Source organism: Vipera ursinii (genome assembly GCF_947247035.1).
Source record: "Vipera ursinii genome assembly, chromosome: 1".
NCBI lineage: Eukaryota > Metazoa > Chordata > Lepidosauria > Squamata > Viperidae > Vipera > Vipera ursinii.
Genome location: NC_139512.1, coordinates 87,275,840 through 87,295,852, shown reverse-complemented (window position 1 = coordinate 87,295,852; position 20,013 = coordinate 87,275,840). Strand labels below are relative to the sequence as shown.

General features: G+C 37.0%; 1 protein-coding gene across 1 annotated transcript in view; it reads right to left on the bottom strand.

The window, feature by feature from the left end:
* Positions 1–20,013, bottom strand: part of NAV2 (neuron navigator 2) — a 189,360-nt gene that overhangs the window by 110,861 nt on the left and 58,486 nt on the right. The window contains exon 8 of the mRNA XM_083355147.1: positions 8,181–8,303. Coding sequence (XP_083211273.1) covers positions 8,181–8,303 — 123 coding nt within the window. The remainder of the gene's footprint in view (positions 1–8,180; positions 8,304–20,013) is intronic.

Below are 20,013 nucleotides of genomic sequence, written 5' to 3'. Positions count from 1 at the left end.
ATGTACCGATGCATATTTCCCAAAAAGAAAAGTTGTCACAAAAATGGAAATCCATGGAATGAGAACTTGTAATCTAGTCTTGTTCATATTTGCTCCCCTTAATATTACATAGCAATTGTAATTTAAAAAGAACTTGGCTCCCACCTAAGAATATAATTTCATCTTTAGAATTCATCCTTACATCCCATTTACTGTGTGACATAGTGGTCTTGTGGTCCAAGGAAGCAAAATTAAACAAAACTGTTTTCTCCCTCAGTATTGGTGGACAAGACCTAGCTGATCGAGAAAGCTAAGCAGCATTGATCACAGTTAATGGATAAAAATCATCTGGGAAGCTCAAGTCCAAGGGCTAGTGTTAAGCAGTGCTCACAACCAAGCTAGGTTTCATAAAGCAGAATTATTCAGAATGGAAAGGGAGAGGGGCTAAATCTCTGCAATTGGGTATGTTTACTTTTAGCATCCCATTGTCCCTAAGGGCAAGAAGTTCTACATTTATAATAATTTGCAAAGCACCATTCTCTTTCACTGACTCTGACAAATCTTTCACAGCTAGACTGGGAAGTTCAAAAGCTTCTCAGAAAAAGACAATGGCATACCATTTCTGCATCATGCAAAAAACCCCAAAAACAAAAGACCAGGCCCCACTTTAAACACCACATACGTATATTCATAACTTTTTTTTTCTTGCTTCCTTGAGGGAATTAAGAAAAGGATAATTGCATGAAGGGAATAAAATTTTCTTTAGCACAAAACTAAGATTCACAAGACTTCCAAGAATTGTATCCTTACCCTATTGGGAAGATGTATATTCAGCAACATATTAGATAGAACACTCCTAGGTTTTGGAAAATGCAAATTATCCTTGGGCCTTGAAGGAGAAGGCCCAATGAGAGGGCCTATCTCAAGGAGCAAAAGCCACAAACGTAATATCCCAAAGGTGCTTTTTTTTCTTTTCCAAAAGGCAATAGGACTTTCTTGTTTCTTTGAAAATATTTTACTTCTCATCCAAGAAACTGAAGAATGAAAAAGCAAAACTGAAGACGCTTCTTGGATAAGAAGTGAAATGTTTTCAAAGAAAAAAACCCAAGAAAATACAGTTGCTTTTTTGGGGAAAAAATGAGCTGAAAGATTGAGACTCTCCAAAGACACGTACATAATATTCCTTCTTCTAGAATTTCTTACAACATCCCTGTGGGGCTGAGAGACACCAGAGCTTGCTAAACAGTGTGCCACACCCCCTTAAAGATATATTTAAATTTACCTTGCCAGTGCCAGGAATTCCAATCAATATAGAACAAAAAATGAGTTGGTTCACTTAAACACCCAAAAAAACCACTTATAAAATTAACAGTTATGTTCTGTTACAGTATTTCTAGTGCAGTGATTTTCCAGGAACGGAAAACAGGGCTTCCCCACCTTTATTGTTCTATTGGCATTTGATTTTTCAAGGTAAATGCTAGCTTACAAAGGCAGAGAAAGGTTATCTCCATGACCCAAAGAAAGACCTATATCTTTTTTTTTCAGACTGGGGTTGATTTTGAGCTTGCTGATAAAAACTGAACCAGACAGCTAGCAGAGAAGCGGGATTTGCTGGGCTGAACATTTAAGTGGCCCTTTGATTTTTCTATTACAGGAACTCTAAATATTCATATAGTACAGTCTGAGGGGCTAATTTTGGATACATGTACTTTCCCAAGGACCAAGGTGTCAACAAATACTTGGAGACAAATGCCAGAAGAATGGCCATGTTAATTGCAAGAATGAAAAAACAAGAAACAAAAAACAAAAACCCAGTAAGTATTCTAGGACTTCAGAAACTACGGTACCTAGTGAAAGAGCTATTTGGTTTGGATATCTGACTGTGTTTTTCCCATAAGGAAAGTGGATATAATTTAGGGTTACAGTATATAATCTCATTGAATTCATGGATATAAGCACACTAAATGTTTATATTTAAATGATGTTTATGCGGCAGTACTATTTACATGTTCTGGCTAAACCTAAGTTACTGTATGTTTATTTTATGCATTCAGTACATAAATATCCATCTTAATTTCATTGCTGTATAGATCTCAAGGTTGCATGTAAGCTATCCTTGTTAGTAACTCATCCAGACATTGACCAGATCCAAATTTTGTTAATTTGTAAAGCAAAATATATGTTGCGACTCAAATAATACCTCAAAATTAAACTATTTTTTAATGTGTTGTGTTTGATACGGTCCTTTTTCTAATCAGAAGAATGTACGTGGTCTTTCCCTGCTCTCATTTTTTCTGCATAACGAATTTGTGGAGAATTTTTGAGAGAAATTGATACAGTTATGTAGCAAGAGCTTCACGGTAGATTTGAGTCTAATTCTTCTAATTCTTATTCTGAAACTATTCATCTTAGAGACAGGCAAACTAGTGTTCATTAAATGTTTGGCCTTCTATTTCCATCTGCTACAGCCAACCTGATCAATGATAAAGGAACATATGTCTTTCAAAATGTTTTTTTTTTTAATTTGATAAAGCATGTATGTGTATACCATCCGAATCACAAATCTTGACAGATTATATATAACAAGTTTGTAAAAGAACATAGTAATGATAAAAAACAACCAATAGCAAAGGAAAAAAGCAAAAACCCAGTAAGAGTCGAGACAATATTCTAAAGGAATGGACCAAAATCTATCCTAACCCAAGATTTTACATCTCTTATTCTCTTTCAACATTAAGGATCACGTAGTAAGAAATAAAACAAGGACTATGCAATATTTTGGATTCAGTTTAGAAGAATTATTTTGGAACATGGAGAAGCACAAACCCAGCAATTTAATCCTGGAAACAGATGTGGCATCTTTAATAAGTTGTAGGCAGGTGCTGTATTCACAGCATGTCCCAAGACACCTCTTCTGAACTGGACTCAAGCATCACATACCCTGCTAATTGTTACTCATAAACCAGATGTTTATGTAGAAGACATATTTGCTTGCATAAAGATATTTTTTAGTCTTTATTAATTCCATAAAGTGATTGCTTTCATAAAATGTATTAGAAGTATTTATTTTTTTTTATTTTTTTTCATAAATAAGTCAAAGTGGGGAACATATCTAATATTTATTTCTCCTATTTTCCCCACAACAACAACCCTGTGAGGTGGGCTGAGATGACACAGAGCGACTGGCCCAAAATCATCCAACTGGCTTTCATGGGTAAAACAGAACTTGAATTCACGGTTTTCTGCTTTCTATCCTGGTGCCTTAACCATTAGACCAAACTGATCAAATTTTAACTATACTATAGGATAATAAACATCTTTTGTCTTAAAGCAGTCCTGTAATCACTGTTTTCTAAGGTCTTTATACCTTGGATTTTATCAAAATGGAAAAATTCTACTGTACAAACTAATAATACTGGAGGGGTCAAATAGTCCACATGTGATATATTCCATTTCTTTGTCTATATCTTGTTTGTGGATGCTCTGTCTGCCTCACCCCACCCTACTTTCTTATAAATGCTATCATCTGTTGCCAAGTGGTTTCTATTGGGGCTTTTCTAATGGGGAACCTTTTTGTAGGCCATGCGCTGTCTCATTTAGATAATCTTTTTTTTTCCTCATGGAGAGATGCAAACCAGAGTTCTAAATGATGAACCATGTTTCACAACTTCATGCAATAATAATAAAAAGATCAAGCTATTTTTGGTCACTTGGCATCCTCTCAACTATGAACAATAAAGCTAAATTTAAAAGGGGGTTCAGAAACTAATTACTGTGAATGGCATGTATGCTTGCACACTAAAAAAAACAAAGGAGCTATGCAGCTTAGCTGTTTTTGTGATGATCTCCATTAACCTAACAATCAGGCATTAAATTGATTTTCTACTTTCAGAGCTCCTGATCTGCTATAGAGAGAAATGCATCTTGTAGAGGCTATGCTGAAGGCTAATACAATTAATAGCGAGAAATCTTCATTCTGTCTACAATTTACAAGCTAGGTTTTAGTTTGGACACGCAAGCTAGGCATTTGGAAACATTACAGAATTTTCATTGCAAAAATATTAGCCAAAAGATATACCGTACTCTTTTATTTCTTATGGTGCAATGCAAGTTCAGTCTTGGATTGTCTCTATCCTGGAGCATGGAGCTTTATAAAGATTTAAAAATGGCCTGTGTACAATTTTTAGAAAAAGATGGGGCAACCTGGTGCCCTTTAGCCCTTTGCACTATGACTCCCATAACCCCCAAAAGCACTGGAGGAGGCCTATGCCAAAATGTCTTATTCAAGGAGGGAAACTTGAGGAGATTTGTTTATTTAGAAAGGGCTGACCACAGTTGCTTCCTACTTTCTTATGGTGGGAAATCAAAACTCTACAGAAAGCTCAGAAATATAGTCAGGTGTTTTTAAAACATGAAAGACATCCTACCTCCCAACCCAAGACATTAAAACACCCACCCACACAAAATGTTGAGGAGGGAGCTGAGATATCAATATTGCCCACTTATGGTGGGCCTTAATTTTTCCAAATATCTTAAATATATCCCTAGGGAAAATAAAAATGTCTATTTTTTTTCTCAAGAACATTTTGCCATAAATTGTGTTTGAAATATCTTCTCTTTTAATGTTTTATTTAGGAGTGAACAAAAATTTCTCACATACTTTGCCCTGACTTCATTCAGGTGGAAAATTAAGGTGAGTTATTGGTAGTTTGAAGGGCTGGAGGTGAACTCTTACAAAATTGATTTGGAAGTGCATGCAATTTTTCCATTTAGGGGATAATGTTTCCTCTTTCTGACTATCCTTTTACTTTATCCATACTTATTATGTGCTTCTTCACCTGTTCAATGCATTCTACACTGAATTCACCTGAATAACACAAGCTATTCATCCAGTTTTCCATTTCCTCATATGGCAGAAGGGCAATAAATAGAGAGTGAGGTCCATTAATTGGTGGGTAACTTTACAGATGCCCAGAATTCTGGTTAATAATAATAATAATAATAATAATAATAATAATAATAATAATAACAACAACAACAACAACAACTATAATGTTGGAAGGGACCTTGGAGGTCATCTAGTCCAACCCCTTGCTCAGGCAGGAAACCCTATACCATTTCAGACAAATGGCTGTCCAGTCTTTTCTTAAAAACTTCCAGTGTTGGAGCATTCACCGTTTCTGGAGGCAGGTGGTTCCACTGGTTAATTGTTCTAACTGTCAGGAAGTTTCTCCTTAGTTCTAGGTTGCTTCTCTCCTTGATTAGTTTCCATCCGTTGCTTCTTCTTGTCCTGCCTTCAGGCACTTTGGAAAATAGCTTGACTCCCTCTTCTTTGTGGCAGCCCCTGAGATATTGGAACACTGCTATCATGTCCCCCCTCGTCCTTCTCTTCATTAAACTAGACATACCCAATTCCAGTAACTGTTCCTTATATGTTTTAGCCTCCAGTCCCCTAATCATCTGATAAAAACATATGGCCTGCTGTTATAGAGGTTTAAAAATAAAGCCAAAATGGCATTTGTCCCTGTGGATACCTCAAACTATTTTTAATAGACAAACCCAATAAATTCCAAAATATCTTTTTGCTAATTAATCTAGTTTTTAAATTATAAGAAAGATACTTGATATCTAGCAATATCTAACACCGCTTATTTAGTAATATGGCATATCTAAATTCTCTATTCCAAATTCCTTGTTAATCAACCAAAAATATTTTCTCATTTTTTTAAAAAAAATGTGGTGATAATACTGGATAGTTGATTTAGCCTCTATTAAAATCTCAGAGCTGTTGGAGTTTCAGAGGCTGCCCTGAGGTCCGAAACCTAGAATACAAAGCAGCTTATTTCTTGAAATGGTTTGAGACTGGAGTTTCATACTAGAAGCCCTATGCAATGCACTAGAACAGACATGTCAAACTCACGACGTCACGTGATATCGTGTAACGTATCGGAGCTTTTTCGCCATTGCGGCAATGGGGTGGACACGGTTTCTTCATGACGCATCTGGCCTGCGGGCCGGCGGCTTGACACCCCTACTCTAGAATTAGGGAGGTATGTTTTCACACTCTGTGTGTGTATTGTCATATGCATAGTGCCTATGGCCTCTTCCAACTTAAAACAAACTCTCCTGAGTTAATATGAACTCCAGTGATCTCACAGAAATGTCTAGGTTGTTTTCCTGGCAACAATCCAGAAGTAGTTTGCCATTTCAGGATGGCTTAAGACTTCCCAGTCTAGCTACAGCTTTGCCTGTCTTGCAGTCAAGTATTAATCACACCTGATTTTGCTTAACTTTTTGAAATGAACCAAATTTAGCTGATTAGTTAACTAAAAACACTTGCACATTTTTCCATTATGTTTGTTGCAATTCTGAGTTAATATATCATAGTGTAATTAAAAGACTAATAAAAATTTTTTCTATCAAAACATGACATGTTTTACACAAAAAGGCCATGGCCTTCTTATGAGCCATATTACAATATAGCAGCTTTTCTGAGCCTGATCATCCATAGCCATAGGATTTTAAATCTCCAGCAACAAAGAAGGCAACCCACTGAAGAAAGAATCATTTAAGTGGACTCTGCTGGGTACATTTGGGTGATGGAAAGTGCTAAACTGGGTAATCTGCATGCCCTCTATTGCAATTCAAGTCAAATCTGTAATATATGCATTGATTGCTTAATTGATTTATGTATATTTAAGCATATGGATGCTACTTATGCTGTTCTGGTTTCTGCTATGTTCCATGGAAAATATATTTGAATAAGGCCTAACATTCCACAAGGAACCAATCATTAGTTCAACATTCTTCCATCCCCCAAACACAGTTTTAAAGTTCAGAGTTTGCACATGGATTTTCTGGCTTGGAACAAAGTAATAGCAATAGGATTTTCTCTCCTAGCCAAAAAACCTCAGTCATAATTATAATAAAACTTCTTATCTGAGTGTACGTGCACCTTCTGATGCTAAACCAACATCATGGATCAATCCTTCAAGGTTGTATTGTCTCTCCCCTGCCCCTTTCTTATTTGACTTAAGAAAAAGTAGATAAAACATCTCCTTGTTTGCTTGCATTCCAGCTGCAAACCTTGTGTAGAAATCTTTCAATAAACCTATCAGCTCCATGAATAAGCTTTCTACCAACAGCTAGTGTTTGCATTTCACCCAACACCTTGTCTGTGGTACCATGAAAAAATGCCCATCAGAGAAGAATAGTTGTATTGGTAGATTTAATATGCTTTTACAACATGCAAGAGACACCACATGCTAATATGTTCTTGTATCCTACAAAGCATCTATTATAAGAGGTGCTGTAGATAAATGTTTTGCATACAAGAAGACTCAGTTCTACACAGTTTCCTCAAACAAAAAATGCTTTTTAATTGCTTATAATTTTATTCTATTAGTAATGAATTATGAACATGAATTATGAAATGAACAAATACATTCTGTCCTGCTATACTTGCTGTAAAGGTAAAGGTTCCCCCGCACATGCATGCTAGTCATTTCCAACTCTAGGGGCCAGTGCTCATCTCCGTTTCAAAGCCGAAGAGCCAGCTCTTGTCCAAGGACATCTCCGTGGTCATGTGGCCGGCATGACTAGACAACAAAGGCGCACGGAACGCTGTTACCTTCCCACCGTAGGGGTCCCTATTTTTCTACTTGCATTTTTACGTGCTTTTGAACTGCTAGGTTGGCAGAAGCTGGGACGAGTAACAGGTGCTCACTCTGCTACGTGGCACTCGGGATTCGACCCGCCAAACTGCCCACCTTCTGATCGACAAGCTCAGTGTCCTAACCCACTGAGCCACCGCGTCCCTATGATACTTGCTGTATCATAGTTAAATTCTTGTCTAACTATTTCAGCCAAACAACAGCAACATTTAAATGTCTATGGAGATTCTCAGTCATCCAGGTCATGGTTGTCCTAAAGGTGCTTTTTCAAGAGGCAACTGGACTTTCTTGTTTTTCTTTGAAGATGTTTTGCTTCTCATTCAAGAAAGCTCCTTGGATGAGAAGCGAAACATCTTCAAAGAAAAACAAGGAAGTCCAGTTGCCTCTTGAAAAGGCACCTTTGGAGCAACATTTAAAGTTGAATATTTCTGCCTTGCAACGGTATATTTCAAATAATACATTTCTGTCCTTATCTGCAGTGAAATATATTTCAAACTGAAAAATTTGAAGTGAAACAGATCAGCCTACCTGTCTGCATCACCAAGACCCAGTGAGGTGTTGCGTTGTAAAGTTTCCCTTACAGCAGCCATCCCGTCAGGAAGTCTGTTTAATCTTCGAGTATAAAGGCCCAATCCACCATCAGTCATGTACCTGTAAATAATAATAATAATAATAATAATAATAATAATAATAATAATAATAATAATAATAATAATAATAATAAAAATAAATAATTCACCATCAGTCAATTTCAAAAGTCAACTTTACTTGAGCTTAATCTTGCAACCGATATATGTAACACCATCAAACATCCATATCTGCCTATCACAGGTCCTTAAGAAGGACTTGATAGGTGGACAAAAATGTCAAATCCAGCCTGAATATCTGCCTGACTGTGCAACAGATCTAAAGTTAAGAAGGCAAATAGATCAACATAACTGGTACTGATCTAAATTCTGTGGGCCACAGCGTGCCATCTATTTGAGCTAACTGTGGCAAAAACTGCAACACATTTCTATTAGTTAGTGCATATTCATTATATAAAAGTCTGACTGAAAAATGAGAGCTTGGCAAGATATATGCTATCAATAACATTTTCTACCAGGAGCATATTAGTACTAATTTGCTTACTGTCTTATGTCGACATTTTCCTTCATAACTAAAGAGGTAAAAAAAAACAACTTGTAACCAGACTGTTCTAATACTGCAGAAGGATTGTGCAAGTTTCTATACAATATACCGGTAAGTAAGTTAACCTGCAGCAAGCATTCTGCTCATAGTTATAAAGTAACCAGCTTCCCAGTTACTATTACATCTCTTGCTTGAGTTCTACATTCGGTGCCTCAGCTGATGCACACCTGGAGAACCTAGAGTCTGCTTTACTGCATTGCCATACCTTCCTATTGTTTTCAGAAAGGGAACTAAGCACTGAAAAAGGCAAGAAGCTCAGACTGTTTGAAAGAATCATTTCCATATGAATGCTGAGTTACTTGGCTGTATTGATAGTTATCTGCAGACTCTGATCTACCAGAGATTTTCCTTGTAAAGGATATGTGTATGCTTAGGATGCGAATAGTTTATGTAAGCCTGCCTTCCAGAATACTGTCTGGCATTTAGAGATTCAACATTTCTGGCCTAGGAGACACATCTCACTGAAGACCACTGAATGCAAACCACTCAGCTACACCAGAACTGTTTTCTTTTAACCATCAAGAAGACACATTTCTTAGGAGCTTTGTTCAAAGAGTTTAAATCTCTTGTCTGCAGATGACGGATGGGTGTAGTTCCTCTACACCTATGAACAAATGAACAAAAATAATTTCTATGTATTTTTATGCATCAGTGTACAAATATTTATCTCTCTCAATAGTTATTTTGCACTACCCATTAGCAACTGTGGGTAGAACCAACCAACTTTAAGAGAAGCCTCTCACAAAACCCTGATCACGGCTATAGTTCCACTGAATTCCAGAAATATCCAGATATTAGGGGTGTCATAGAGTAAAAAGCCTCTTGAGAATTGTAAGAGATCAGGAAATACATCAATTGGCTTCAAAACCTACCACATATAGGATTGTCAAGTCTGCTCTGCTAGAATTTGATAATGGTAAACAGAATATGAACCCTACTGATACTTTTAAAACAATGGACTACCCTAGGGTGGTTTCTCAAATCATGGTACTTAGCTAATTTGATCTTTGATCTGTTTTAGCTGCTTTGAAAGGTTACCGAGAAGCTGAGCCCTTATAGAAACATGGAGATTATGTTTTATATACTGTATTGGTCAGACTGGTATTACCCATTTTATTCCAGGAAAGAGAAAGGGGGAATTTAAAGGTCCCAAGAGGACATAGCCAAGGTTGGAGGAGAAAGTAGCATATCGCTATGCTTATGTGCATCTTGACTGATTCATGTAAGAGACGACACATGGCAAACTCTACCTAATTGTCCTCAAGAATGCAATTCATTAAAGTCTTGGCAGGAATCCCAATCCATTTAAAAAACAAAATCCCATCACAATATAAATCAGATTAAATATTACCTGTCTGTTCCTTGTTATAACTTTCTGTTGTAGTACAGCTTCTATAAAGCCAAGTCAGATGCCCTTAACTATTGTAACTCGGCATGAATTTTCTATGAATTTCCCTGTAGTTCCCTACCATTAATCTAGAATTACTGTTTATATGTATGTTTTATTTTGTAATTTGCTGAGTGAGTGAACAGGAAGAAATTAGAAGATTTTGGCAACCCAGTTGGAAGAGGCAGACACAAGAGGAAGAGTCAGGCACAGAAAGATTGTTCATTGTTTGCTAATGGTAATTCACTGCCAACTGCTGCTAACAATTTCCTGAATACAGGAAATAATTATTCCATTCTACTCTGCCCTAGCCAGATCTAATATGGAATACTGTATCCAGTTCTGGACACCACATTGAAGGACAGCATTCATTCAAAAATAACGACAACAATTGGAGCAAATTCAGAGGATGGCTACCAAGAAGGCTACCAAGAAGGTGAGGAGTCTGGAAACAAAAGTCTGTAAGGAACTTAACTGTTCCTTACAGACTTTTGTTTCCAGACTCCTCACCTTCTTGGTAGCCATCCTCCCGCACATGCGTGCTAGTCGTTTCCGACTCTAGGGGCTGGTGCTCATCTCCGTTTCAAAGCCAAAGAGCCAGCGCTTGTCCAAGGACGTCTCCGTGGTCATGTGGCCGGCATGACTAGACGCCAAAGGTGCACGGAACGCTGTTATCTTCCCACCGTAGTGGTCCCTATTTTCCTACTTGCATTTTTACGTGCTTTCGAACTGCTAGGTTGGCAGAAGCTGGGACGAGTAACAGGCGCTCACTCTGTTACGCGGCACTTGGGATTCGACCCACAAACTGCCCACCTTCTGATTGACAAGCTCAGCGTCCTAACCCACTGAGCCACCGCGTCCCTTTGTTAAGGGTTCTAGGTACATTTCAATCGTAGAACAGACAGCTCAGGGAAGCTATTACAACAATCTTCAGTTATATGATGGACTGTCAAATGGAAGAATGGTAGACATTCTTTATTGTCCCAGAGAGCAGATCTACAACCAAAGTGTTAAAAGTACAGTGAAGTAGATTTAATCTAGATTTAAGTAGCATTTTTAGATTTCAGTGAACCATGAAGTGACTGTGAGCAAGCTAAGAAATGAGAGGAATTCTAGATATAGTCAACTAACAGATGGGAGCAGAGTTCATAGTATTTCACATGGCAGGTTAATTTGGGCTGCAGACAAACTAGGAAGAAGAGATTCAGAGAGACTCTGCCTTAATGAACTGACTAATAAAAGAAGGCAGAAGGTCCCTATGGCATTTCCAAAATTCTGGACCTAATTTCTTCATTAAAACCTTTTATTGAAATCAGTGCAATTTTCAGTTCCTTGCTTGTGCCCTGAGATATGGAGCTTGACAACACCTCAGGATGAATAGTCATGTATCAGAAATAGTACACTAGATCCAGGCCCTAGCAGAAAGTTGAACTAGATGTTCTCTAAATTACTTTCCTATTCTACCTTTCCACAAACATATAAATACCCTCATATTTGAGCATTCAGTATTCTCAGTATCACAATTAATTTTAATCAGATCCAGGTTTGCTCATAAATAGTTCTTTATGTCTGTCCCATTTCCTACGCTGGTTCCAACACCAAAGTTCTCTTCTCTTTTCCATCTGTATCTGTTTGTTTACCCATGTACATCCGGATACAGCTTTCCTCACTGATGAAATAATTACAAGCCTCTCTAGCTAGTCCCGTATGTGGAAACCTAATAATAAAAGCACAAGTTTCAAATAATGTGTTTTGCATGGAAGATCTGGATAAATAGAGACTTGAGCAATCTATATACTTGTAAAAACTCTTGCTGTCATGACCTTTAACTGGGCAAAATGGCCACAGTTTTTGACCCATGGTGCCTCAGATTGTCTAATTTATAGAATGTGTCAAAAATCAAGGATCCATGACTTCTGAGTGAATGAAATATGGGAAGGTTGTGGCTGCTTCAGTGTTACTGGCTGTTGTTGAAAATGCAATCTCCATTATCAACATTTTGTGACAGTTTCCAAGCCAATCCCTCACTCTCTTACCAGCCTGCTGGGAGGGAGGGAGGGAGGGAGGGAGGGAGGGAGGAAGGAAGGAAGGAAGGAAGGAAGGAAGGAAGGAAGGAAGGAAGGAAAAGGAAAGAAGGAATCCTGTACACCTTTACTACTCACCATGTGTTTCCCCAACCTGTGCTGTCTCCCATGTACTTTCCCTGAATTGCACCTGCCTATGTTTTTTCCTTGACCCATACAGCACCTCTTGTTTGGTCTCATGCACTTTTTCCAATGTGCATCACTCCACGCATACTTTCCTTGATCTGTGCACTTTTTTCACTCCCACATATCCTCCCTTACCCATTCCCCTCCTGCCCACATTCCTCAACCATGCAGCACTTCGTTGGTACCACACCCAAATGCACTTCCTGACCTATGCTGCACCCCACACACCAACCTGACTGGGCTGGTACCCTTCACACACCCCTGCAGCCCCCACATATTCTTTTTGAACCTCATCATCCTCCAAACACCCCACTTAATCTATGCAGCAACTCTTATACAACCCCATGACTTCAAGACCGGACTAAAATACTGCCCTCAGCATTAAAATATAACAAAATGAGTCTACATCCAAACCATTATTGTTTAAGCAGGATAGTTTCAACAAATGGAGCTCCCACAATTATCTTCACATTTTAAAAAATTCACAGCAATGAGTAGGCAATGGAATATTTCGGACCATAGGATAATGTGCCATTTCCAAATTCATTGTAAAATCCAACCATCAAATATTTTTCAGTACCAATGTTAATACTGTAATTGGAGTATTATTAATGGAGTCATTCTTATAGGTGTTTTACAGATTTTTCACTTAAGAAAAAAGCTGATCTGAATATGTTTGGAGTTTATGATTCTCTACATGCTTTCTGATATGGTACCCCAAACCATATCAATATTTTCAGCATATGAGGGTTAATGGAGCATAAACTGCCACTGTGCCAAATGTTTGAATGAAGTTTTCATCTTAAAAATAGAAATGGAGGAGTAAAACAAAATATAGACATTTAAACAGATAATGAAAGAGAACTTAAAAGTTCTGACAATCTGCATTTTAGAAGTTTTTTAAGTAATCTTAATAACATTAATTCATACAAGGTTTAAGAGTTCATATTAAACCAGATATGCTGAAATTAAAGTTTCTTCATGTAACTAAAATGGACAAATGAAGTCCAAACATATAATTTTTTAAAATTATGCATATCTTTCTAAAATAAATAGTACAGCTTATAAAATCAACTGCAATTTAAATGACTATTGCTATGGACATTTAACAACAACAACAACAAAATCCTTAAACAGGTCTTCCTCAAACTTCCTGGGGCTACAAACCTCTCAAATCCATCGTTCAAAAAGTTTACAGTAGAATCCCACTGATCAAGTGCCAGATTGTGAAAGTGATGCTAATTTACAGTATGGTGAAAATGTCCCATGGATCTCTGAATTTGAATTCCCCCTTCTCTTCTGCTAGATTCTGTACAATTCAACAATACAAATCCAACTATGCCACAAGCAAAAAGAAAACAGTGAAATTGATACCTTTGGCAAACGTTCAGCAAAATAACATACTTTACTAAGTCATGAATGAAGCGTTATTTCCTTTCAATCTTTTCGTTGCCGGTCTGAAAACACTGGCCAAATTATCTGAAGAGTCTGAATATGTTCTTCAGTTCTGCGAAGTTTGCTGCCATTGACTGATTTTTTTTAAAGACTCTTTGTGGAGGAGGAGGAGGAGGAGGAGGAGGAAGAGGAGGAGGAAGAAGAAGAAGAAGAAGAAGAAGAAGAAGAAGAAGAAGAAGAAGAAGAAGAAGAAGAAGAAGAAGAAGAAGACAATTTAAATGTTGTAACTTCTATGCTGATCTTCTTGCAGTAAATGGAAAAAATAGTGCTTTGTTCAGCACTGACCCCATTTCTAGCTTCTGAAAAACCCCACTGAATTACACTGTCAGCTATAATAGATATCCCCAAACTATAATGCCCCAAACAAGATATAAACTTCAGAATCAACAAGGAGGAAAAAGGAAAATGCAATGGATGTAAGTCAGCTCTGAAGAGTCTCTACTGGTGCAAGAACAATAAACAATTGTCCCTCTGGAGTTTGACAAAGAGGTTGCTAAGCTAGTTAAAACTAGGGACAGGACTATTCTCATTTCTGTTTTGTCCATGGGGACAAGACACAATACTTTCCCCTCAACTGCATAAACAAGGAGGTCAATTTCAATGGCAGCGAGAGAAGCAAGTCTCAAATCTTTCAGTTATTATAATGTTTGTTTGCAAGGCGCTACAGACCTCAATCTTAAAATGGGAAAAGCAAATGCAAGCATTATGTAAGAAACAAGAGCTTTACCATGAGATTTTTTTAAATAAGAAAATAAATTTTTAAAAAAGATGTGTGTGTGTGTGTGTGTGTGTGTGTGTGTGTGTGTGTGTGTATGCATATCAGTGTGTAAAAAGAGATGCACAGGCATTCCATGAATAGATTTGTTACCATCACTATATTCAACAGAGGTCTACAGTGAATCCTAACTCTTAAATTTAATAAAATAAATAAACATAAACATAAACAACTACTGTATCCTTTTGTGGTAAACAACTTTGCAATGCCTGTTTGTTATAGTCAATTCTTCCTATGTAGAAGTTGATACACTTAGAATTGTTAGAAATGTAGCCCAAATACGGTAATAAAATTGAAGAAAATTAAGTACTTTTGAAACTCCATTTATTTTAGTAGGACAACTAATAATATGCCTACAAATTTCTCTTGAATTCCCAGAGACACAGGGAAAACAGGACCAGGTAAAAACAGCATGAGAAAATAGAAGACGAATGCAGAGGTAGGAGGCGGCAATGGGAATCCATGGAAGAGGGAACAATTTGAGGTCCATGTGCACCTAATGTTCTCCCTCCCCAGTACAAAAGTAATGTATGTCATATAAGCTGAGTACTGGGGAGTCACCCAAAAAAAAAATCCTTTATGCTTTAAAGCTTTTCATAATAACAAAATATGGGGCCTGGAGATTAGAGTAATGAACAGCTCTTCCAGAAGCAAACCCCTGCATATGTACACCAGACATACTCAGACTAGTAGATCAGTGTGTATACAACAAAAGCTGTCTTCACAAATCAGAACTGGGTTGCCTAATTTAGATAATAACCCTTTATCTGTGACAGAATCTTCTGGCCAGTCAGTTTATACATTACATATATAACAATCTGGGAATGAAAAGGAAAAAAAAGCTCCACTGAAGTGCATTTTTGTCCTGCTCTTACCAGGCTAATGGGCAGATTTTTTTTTTTGCTATGTTCTGCACTGAAAATATGTTACTAAATTGAAAATTAGCATTGAGTAAGTTGACACCGTGGTACAAAAGTTAATATCATAAGACTGTGTAGTAGTCTTAAAATGACTTTTGGAGAATTAAAGCAATGCTGAATTCAGTGGGAATTAAATTGCAATGGGATATAAAGATGGAATTGAATCTTTTTTTTCTTCATAACCATTTCTGTTTTACCTAATATTTTCAAATATCACTAAATATCATAGTTGGAGGAGGGCCTTTAATGTAAGCAGAATAATAATCTTTTAGCAAATTACAAAATCATCATTATTTGATGTGAATTCTTGGTTCATTAGTTTGAGAATGTTAGGATCAATTTTTAAACTACCCAGTCTCCAAGAGTCAAACAGCAGCCAACAGCTATAATTCCTCATTCTTAAAACATTGTTCATGCCCCAAATATTAATTTAACCTCCCACTATGAATAATGTACTTTTTATTTTTTTTCTCAGAACAAAGCCTCTGTGTGTATGAATATGAATGACAAATGTTTAAAGAAAATAACAGTTGCTGAAAATATTAATACAAAGTCAAGAGACTTAACATTCTAAAACAGGTGATAGGATGACATTGGATTCCATTTTATATTGTATATATTATTATGCTAACATTTGTTGAATATTGCCTGTTCTGCTACCATTATTGAAAGTTACAACACAGACATAAAGCCATTTTGAATTTCTAATATGGTATTATGCTATAGCAACAGTTTATAATATGGTGAAACATACACAATCATGCTATCAACAATCTAAGAAAAAATACAGGAAGGTTTAATATATAAATACAAATAAAGCAGCGTACAAATTCACACTGGCCTAAAAAGAAAGAAGATTTCATCCTGTTTCCTTTCCTAGAGGGAAGAATATTCGCTCCCTGGTAACCAGTCATTCATTTGCAAATTATATGAAACAATTCAAATGTGCGTTTTTCCAGGAAATACATATTTGAAAATATTTCTTCAAATGTCAGTTTCCACAACATCATGCTACCACCTACCTAAATATCGTACAGTAGAAGTTGCATAATTTGAGCACTATCACAGAAAAAAATCTGCTTAATTTGATTACAGGTGGTCCTAGGCTTACGTCCATTCATTCCATGACATTCAAAGTTATGACACCACTGTAACAATATATACACAACCTCAAATTCCACCCATTGCAGTGTTCCCGTGGGCATATACAGAATATAGAATAACAGAGTTGCAAGGGACCTTGGAGGTCTTCTTGTCCACGCACTCCTCAGGCTGGAAACCCTATAGTATTTCAGACAGATGGTTGTCCAATCTCTTCTTTAAAATCTCTTCCAGGGTTGGAGCATTCACAAATTCTGGAGACAGGTTGTTCAACTGATTAATTGTTCTAACTGTCAAGAAATTTCTCCTTAGTTCTAGGTTGTTTCTCTCCTTGACTAGTTTCCATCCATCGCTTCTTGTCCTGCTTTGAAGTTCAAAGACCAGACAAGGTTAGCAGTGGGGTGGAACTTAGAAGGGTTAATGAAAGTAACAGTAATAATTTCTGGTAACCCACTACTTTCGGACCAGCCAATATGATTATGAATTGGACACTCAGATGCCCATCTCACAATATGACATTGCAGTCATCTGCAGTCACAAGATCACCATTTGTGATCTCCTCTTCCAGCTTCCCATAAGCAAAACTAATGGGGAAGGTTTATCCCATTCTTTTATTCTTTATCTCCTTTTACTCAGGAGGAGTCTATAGCATTTTCTCCAACTAACAAATGTTACAACAGGTGTAAGGTTTTGTCAGCTGCAGCCCCCACAGCCTAACATAGTTTTCCTCCTGCGATGTACTGCTTTTTCTTCTTCTTTCTCCCATCTCATGCCATTCCACTGTCTTTCTTCTAGTGAATCTGGCAGCATTTTTATCCTGACAGCTAATCACCCAGTGTAAGACAACTAGCAGCTGTATCTTGCAGTGTGAATGAAATGCTCTGTAAAAAGATCCTCCTTGTTGGGATTATGTGGCCTTAGCAATTCCTATCAAGGTGAGAAAGTACCACAGATAATAAGCTTCAATTGCTTACTGAAACAATTGAAAAACCATGAAGAAAACAGGTACAATAAGAAAAATAAGTTTTCCATATTAAAAAAGAGCATCTCATAGTATAGTTTTGAAACAGACTAATGCTATGATGGTAGTTAAGACAGAGCGCACCCTACTTTCTTGGGGGGAAAAAACTGTTCCACAAAACACAATTGTGCTTTTCTTAACCTTGGCATACCTGCTAGAACAGAGATCTGTGAAATTCTAATACCAGTTCAAGTTGCAACAAGTATTAAAGAGAAGGGCAGTAGTTGTACATTTAGTTATATAAGTTCCATGAAATCCTCAATCACTGACTATAACACATCATTCACTAAACCAATCTATTAATTGTCAGTACAGATGGTTTCATATTTCCTGCATTCCACTGAATGTTTAGCCTGCTTTATTTCTTTTACTCTTCCAGGTATGTGGTTATAATATGCCTATAACAAACATAAAGCATTTAAGGATAAAACAGAATGCCTGGTTGTCAGTTTATCTTTAGCAGTAAAACAATATGGAGCAATTAATGGGATACTAGTAACACCTTGCTTAATTTTTTGTTTACATCTTGTTGTACCCACCCAGAATCCACCTGAATCAGAACAAGCTTCAAACATTATAAAATAAATAAATAAAATGTAATTGCAGCAGAAAAAAGATACTTCAATTGTCTGTGAATTATTTCAAGAAACTGTCAAGTAAATAAAATAATGATTTGTAGATAATCACCAAAGGAACAGGAAATGGAGCCTGACACACTGAGGAATTTTAATTAAAATCTGAGTAACTAAGCTGGTTAATACTTGTTGAAATCTAGGAAATATATACATTTACAGCTATTCAAAATGTTTTAAATTTGAAATGGCTGAAAGCAACAGATATAGCTATCATTTCTTGAATAAAACTTTAAAATTAAACTTAATAGCCATTAATTGTAAAAAAAAAAGTTCTGCTTCATTTTCTGTCACATTATCACCCCAAATTTTATTCAATGGTTGTAACAAAATTCATTTTCCTACATTTAGTGTACTATACAAATTTGGTTGATGCAACTGCTGTTAATAAAGTACTAAAAGGACTTACGCAAATGGAAATTCAAAAGAAAAAACTCTAAGGAGAAAAAAAACAACCCCAAAGCCTCACTCCTAACCTCAGATCTGTTTTATTAGCATAGGCCAACTACTTCTCAATTCTCTTGAGAACAAAACTTTCTCCCATTCTGCCAACTGCTAGTGCCTCAAACATTTTGTCCTTCCAAGCCTCCTTTGTAAGCAACGCTATTTCTCACTATCACTATTCTTTGGAAAAGAGAACTAGAGCAGAATTCTTTTGAAAAAGAGATGAAAACAGAAATTAGACTGAATCAGGCCATCTCTTTAGAGATTAAATGCCTTATGTATATGTGTGCAGGATCCTATAGTGGCCTATTGGGTGAAAAATTACTTTCCCCCCCCCTCAGTTTTTGCAGCTTTAATTGCTCTTTGATTGTCCCTGCAGTTTTCTTGGCAAGATTTCACAAGTGGTTTGCCATTGCCATCTTCCTAGGCTGAGCAAGTGTGACTGGCCCAAAGTCACCCAGCTGGGTCTGTACTGTACGTAAGGCAGAATTAGAACTCATGGTCTCCCAGTTTCTAGCCTGGTGCCTTAACCACTACAGAATCTTACTAATTTATTAGTCACCTTTTTTTTACACTTTTCTGTGTATTTTATACATAAAGATGATCATCCCCAAAAGACTGAACGTCTGGTGATTGTTAATATTGCTTTGTATTGTTCTCTACGTTGCTTTTAATAACCCCTGATGCCAAATTTCAACCTTTGAACATCTCTGATCAAATCAAATCAAATCAAATCAAATCAAATCAACCTTTATTATCAAAGTACAGCATGTGTACAGTGAGATTGGCTGAGCCTCCCTTCGTGCCCCCCCACAACCCACAGAGACAACAAACCCACCATCTTGTTGCACCATGTGAGCTAATTGCACAATGCGCCGGCCCACCAACTCAATCATACATAGAGTTACCGGTATTTCCCATTCAGGAGCCTGACAGCCCATGGGTAGAAACTGTTCTTCAGCCTGTTGGTGCGGCTGGCTATACTTCTATATCTCCTACCTGATGGTAGGAGAGTAAAGAGGTACCGACCAGGGTGTGAGTCATCCCTGATAAATCCATGGTTGGCATGCCTCTTTTGAAAAAGGTGAGTATATAGTTTATTTACAAGTCATGGTAATTAAATTTCTTACAATAGAAATTCAAACACAGAACAGTTGAGATTCGGAGTAAGAAAATTAGCTCCATTACCCAATCTAGTACAATTCTGAAGTTCTTAATGTGAAGG